General features: G+C 38.5%; 1 protein-coding gene across 1 annotated transcript; it reads right to left on the reverse strand.

The window, feature by feature from the left end:
- Positions 1-2675: 2675 nt before the first annotated feature.
- nog1 (noggin 1) lies at positions 2676-4640 on the reverse strand. Its single transcript, XM_052552830.1, has one exon. The coding sequence runs from the start codon at positions 4333-4335 to the stop codon at positions 3682-3684; it is 654 nt and encodes a 217-aa protein (XP_052408790.1). The 5' UTR covers positions 4336-4640; the 3' UTR covers positions 2676-3681.
- Positions 4641-6311: the final 1671 nt, after the last annotated feature.

A 6311-nucleotide genomic window follows, 5' to 3' on the forward strand; every position in this document is an offset into this window, starting at 1 on the left:
TTTTCATTTGTGTCACATCATTACCAGACTTCCATTTGTATTATTCCAGAGATTTAATCATTTTAAAGTTATAATAACATGCAGAAAATAGTCATAAAAAATAGAATGAGTCAGTGTGTTCAAAGTTTTGACTGCTAGCATATGTGAATGACCATCATTTAAATATTGAATAATTCAATAATTCAATATTGTCTTTTTTTTCCACCACATTCTCAAAAATAAACATTCGAAAGGTTTGTTAAAGCCTTTAAACTACATATTCAAACTTGTTTATTTGTTGAGAACAACTGACAACAATGACAACAAATTGCACTGTCATGTAACAGTGCAAAATTTCAGTTTTACTGAAAACACCCTTAAAAGTAATGTGTTCACCACCAGTTATTTAGAACTGGAAACCAAAAAAAAAAAAAAAAAACTAGAAACCAAAACGCTGACGTGAAGAACAACTGAACAACTTTTTTTTGAAGGACTGACTTTATATAAGAACATGCTAAAAGAAGCAGATTTTAGTTTTTGTTTGACATCAATAATGACCAAAAACAGCATTTATTTTTAAAGTTCCACGAAGAATGTTTTAACCGCCAATTATTTTGAAACGCAAGAACCAAGAAACCAAAACACTGATCTGAAAAACCTAAAATGATTCGTCAAGCATCAATGCTGGGGAAACTTTAAAAAGTGATGCATTACAATATTTCGTTACTCTATAAAAAGTACTTTTCATGGAAAGTAATGCATTACGTTGCTTTTTCATAACTTTTTGTCACATGAGCTGGGCTTGCTTATTTATTTTTAATAACTATTTTTAATAACTTTTCAAACCCAAAGTGAAATTAATAAGCCTCAGTCTCTTTCAACTGCAGTTTCTCTTAACAAGGAGACAGAAGAGATGGCAGTCAATAAATGGGAAAACAAAGTAACATGCATTATACTTATTATTTTTTTTTATTATTAATGCATTACTTAACTAGCTCTTTGAAAAAAGTAATCTGATTACGTAACTTGCATGACTATCCAACACTATCATGCATGTAATACATCTTTAAAAGAACCATACAGAAGCTCAAAAGAACCCAATTCATCCAAAATATCATGAAGAACCTTTATTTTTAAAGAGCTTTTAATGAAATAAAAATTTGTTCATTTAGATTTGAATCTTACACATACACACAAGTTAAAAAAAAACACTCTTAAAAATAAAGGTTAAGGGTTTTTTTGCAGTGATTTCAGTGAATAGTTTGTAAAATATAAAATGTTCTCCCTCTGTATAAATAACATTTGAATCATCTAAAGAAACCTTTATTCCCACTATAAATTTCCCACTGATGTTAAAGGTTCTTTATGGAACCACTCATGCCAAAAAAAGAACCTTTATTTTGGTCTGAAATCTCCAGACCCGAGGCCCTCAATACCCTTTGGCCAGGACACATCTATTTAAACGAAGTTCCTTGTGATTAGTTTGCCCAAGCGGCCGTAACGGTGTCCTAATCAGTGGAGTGTTTGGGTAAAGCGCTGTTCTGCAGGGGTAAACAGAGCTGTATTTGATGCTCTTTATGAGGGCTGTTTGGCCGGGTTTATTCCTCTGTTAGACTGGCTCCATGCTCTCGGAGGGAGGCCGGCCCTCCTGCGGGGCCGCAAATGGGCGGGTGGCAGTCGGGCCCGGGCCACATGAGAGAGAGATGCTCTCCAGCTGTTCCAGACCTCGCGCTTTATCTCTTCAGGATGTTACAGTAGATGTTAACAGGTTTTCAATGAGAATCATCATGCATCTCCACCCCACAATAAAAAGTTTGAAAACAAACCACTTGAGACAGAGATAAAGAGCCATTTTCACTTTAGATAAGCTGCGGTTTTTACAAACTGCAAACTAACGCACTCATTAGCTTGAGCCGTCAGCTCTGTTATCCCCCGTGATGTGAGATAGTTTAGTCGGCCGCTACATTAGGCTCCACATTACATGTTTGCCGCATCAACACGCCGTAACCCTTAACCAAGTTATCCAACAGAAAGTGCATCCAGAAAGGTTTTAACGAGACCAGATAAGCAAATTAACACGTTTGGGTTCCCAGGCTGTGAATGTTATGAACTCTTTGAAATAATCGACGGGTAAAATGCAGTTAATCTACTTTAGATGGGACGTCTACTGAAACGTACATCACTTAATCACAGCTAACACTTCATAATAACTTTCATTAATAAGTCATTAGCAAATACCCTATGATGCTTAATGACAGATCAGGAGTTTGAATGTGGATGTGCATGGGGTTATATGAATAAAAGATTCATAAATTACACTAATATACACTCAAAACATATTTAGGCCTGCATGTAAGATTTATGTCCGAGTTGCATATAAAATCCCCAACCGTTTGGATTACCATAAATTAATGTGATGCATATTTGTCAGTCACACATGCACTCCAAAAAAAAATCAAGGCATGCTATTATGGTTTATTATTAACTATTTGCATTTTTGAAACTATTTGATTTTATTTAAATAATCATATTTTTTAAATGCACTTATTTAGATCAGCTAATTACATTTGTGCAGTAAAATAAACATGGTTAAATTATTTGTTACAGAAATCAGACCGTGTGTTTTTTTTTTTTTTTTGTGGATTGAAGTGCCAAAACCTCCATGGGCCCCTGAGAGCATCACCAGTGGTTGCCTGGTTACGGGGCCCTTAAGCCAGGTGAGAATATTTCATGGTAAATTAGGAGAATCTCTTTGAAGTTTCTACACAGGCGTCTTGAAAAGAAACAAAGACTTGGGAAACAAAAGCTTGAGTGTGCCATTTGGTGTGGTTTTCACTGATATTTTATTATCTGAATATAAAGAATAAATAACAGTTCATCTTAATTTACAGGACAAATCGTCGTCATGAAGCAGCTGTCACAGCTGCAGGACGTTAAAAATCCGTAATAAATTTTGAGGTCGTCACATCTGTGTGGAAAACCTTATAAAACATCTCAAACGGCTCCACGGGCTGCTCTCTGAAATATAAATACGTTAACTAATATTTTCCACAAATACAGTAGACTCTGGATAATACACATAATACTGGCTTTTTACAAGTAGCTAAATCATTACATGATGGCACAACATATACATACAATACATTCCTACACATTATAGTGCATTAAAAAAATAAAACGCAACACTTTACAATAACTTATATGAACGGCATTAACAGATATTATTATCGTATTATAATACATAATGCACAACAAATCATCAGCTAGTACATTCAAACTGTAGATTAAATGTTTTGTTTTTTTGTTTTTACTTAATATATTGTCATATATAATATATTCGAAGTATTGATATCTTCAGCATATCAATATTTTTGTTGACTTTGTTAATGACTTAAAGTTAACATAAAGTGTTACCAAAATACAAAATAAAACATTTTTCATAACTTAAATCCAAAAATGTGTATTAAATTTTTTTTTTAATGTTCTTCCAGAAATATGTATCAGAGCAGAGTTTTTTAAACTGATATCCCACATTCGTATCAGATCAAATTTTGTACAGTAATACAGTTTTCCATAATGTAAGTCCAGGAATCAGCATCAGCTGCAGCTCATGTCCAGAAATACGACAGTTTGTATATAGTCTGTGCACTTTTTTCCAGAAATGAGCATTGGGTCGGAGCTTCGATGTCCGTTTGTGATTGGTCAGTTCGCACAGGAGCATTTGCACTCGGTGATGATGGGATACTGCACCGGTATCCACGCGCACTTGAGTGCGCCTCGCCTCTGCACGCATCTCCATCGTAGCAGCGTGATGTGCGTGGATTTGGCCGGTTTGCACACCATTCCCTCCGGCACCGAGCAGGAGCGCTTACTGTTGCAGCTCCCCGCGCGCACAAAGCGCGGCCAGAAGCGCGCGCCGAGGTCGTTCCACGCGTACAGCACCGGACAAAACGAGTAGGACCAGAGCCACATCTGCAGCCTGCGCTTCAGCTTCTTGCTGGCCTTGCGCTTCTTGCCCCACTGCGCGTCAAAGTCCAGGTTCTTGATGTCTTTGGGCATCATCCCGGTGGGGTTCTGCTGCTGGAGGTCCAGCTCCTCCAGATCCTCGTTGCCGGTATAGCGGTCCTGAGGAGGATTGACGGACAGAAAGCGGCTGTCAAAGTCCCCAAGCGCGCTCCGCAGCTCGGTCTCGTTTAGATCCCGCTCTCGCGGGTCGTAGATGGGGTCAGGGTCCTCCTTGAGCTCCAGCAGGGGTAAAGTGTCACTCGGAATGGGTCTGAGAAGATAATAGTGCTGACACTGAGCGAGAGACACCAAGAGCAGGTACACCGTCACCAAGCCCTGCGGGAGATCCATCGTGATGCGAAAAACTAAAGTAAAAAAATCGCTCAAACTCAACTTTATCCGACGCGAATGCAAGCGCTAGACGCAGGATCTATCCATCCATCTCACTCGCAAGGTTTCCTACTGCTGGCGGTTGAATGCATCGGAATCGTGCGCTGCATAACGCATGAAAAGTCCCGCACGTGACGAGTCTGCACGAGCCAAAACTCTGGGAATGCCTCTCTGACGCGCGCGCCTCTCATATATACACGCGCGGCCCAGTGATGTAATACGGCGGATCTGGGGTTTTGAATGTGAGTTTGTTTGCAGGAGATTCCCCGACACCTCCTTCACAGCTCAGGGGGAAAGAGAGAGAGAGAGGGGGGCGTGGCTGCGGGGGTCAGAAGCCGCTACGCCTCCTGTCGGCCTCCTCGCGCCACTGGGAAAAACTTCACGGCGAGAGTATATATACAGGCCTATATGATAGTCTGTACTTTCTTTAACTGACACGGTTATATAGTAATAGTGTTTTAAATGTTAAATGTTTTAAATTAAATGTTAAATAAATAAATAAATATATCTAAAATAATAAAAAGTACTAAGCATGACATTAATATTAAAATAATAAATTAGACAATTAAATTAAAATGATCTCTCTCTCTCTCTCTCTCTCTCTCTCTCTCTCTCTCTCTCTCAGCTCTGTACTATCACTATCTATGTAGCAATACTTTTATATCCTCATGATATTCCAGGAAGACTGAATCTGAAATAAGTCTTCTGAAAATATTTTTGAAGAAAAGCAGCTCCTAAATGACCACATAACTATCTTTTTGCAACTTTAAGAAGCACAAACACACAAGTGAGTTCTTAGGCCATGGGGAATAAAAACATAAAACATTCTGTCCAAATGAATCCAAAATGAACATCTCCCACCAAGCCAGCACAGCGGGAACCCCGAGCTACTGTCAAACGCTCGTTCTTCAAGAATCGTTTAATGGAAGAAGTGACCTGCCATTCCACTGGCCATAAAGCAGACGGAGAGATAAATGCATCTCTGTTTCTGTCTGAATGAGCTAATTCAGACTTCAGCTCCGCTACTTCTGTGCGAGGAGACAGAGAACAGTCTGGGACGCAAGTCACAGGTGTATTTTTGGGCATTGTCACAACATAAAAGACTCAAAATAGACATAACAGACTTGGAGAAGTGCAGCCGTAATGCAAAACAGAAGAGTGCACGTTTCTGGTTTTATTTTAAACCATTTTTTTTCAGTGCGTGATTTATATATTTTTAAAGAAAACAAGAAGATTGTCTTAATAATTATTCATCAAGTGCACATTTTGACATGATTAAAAGAACTAAAATAGGTTGTAAATGCCAGTTCATGTTGAATTTTAATAAAGATTGAAATTCAGAATCCTTTTCATAACCAGCTCACTTAAACACAGGACTTGCCCACTTAAAAACCCACAAACATTTTGCGAAGTAGCAAAAGATCAGCATTTGGCTTTGCTTAAACTCACCGTCTGTCACATACAATTCTCTTGATTTTTTCCTGGAGTTTTATCACAGTCAAAATACATACGCGGCATGTATCTACCTGTCATACTCAAGAGTTATCAGAGCAGACGCAGACACTGAGATGTTTTCATTTGAACAATTTCTGCTAATGGTTTTGTCCTTTCTGCTTTCCGGCAAACACATGGAAAGGGTCATAATGAGGGTCAAACCACACCAGACCCCTTCAATGGAAGAAAACTTATACGGCTACCAGAACACAGTATTTATACAGAACTATTATCCAATCTTGCACAATGTCTAAAAAACACTGAATGCATCAAAACTGCATTAAAAGTTCTGAAATTAGAACAAATACTCAATTTGACAATTCGCTGAAACTCACCCTCAAGCCATCCAAGTAGCATACATACATGCAAAATGTATCATTACATCACTTGCTCGGCAATGGATCCTCTGCAGTGAATGGGTGCCCTCAGAATGAGTCCAAACA

Source organism: Carassius gibelio, chromosome B3, assembly GCF_023724105.1.
Source record: "Carassius gibelio isolate Cgi1373 ecotype wild population from Czech Republic chromosome B3, carGib1.2-hapl.c, whole genome shotgun sequence".
NCBI lineage: Eukaryota > Metazoa > Chordata > Actinopteri > Cypriniformes > Cyprinidae > Carassius > Carassius gibelio.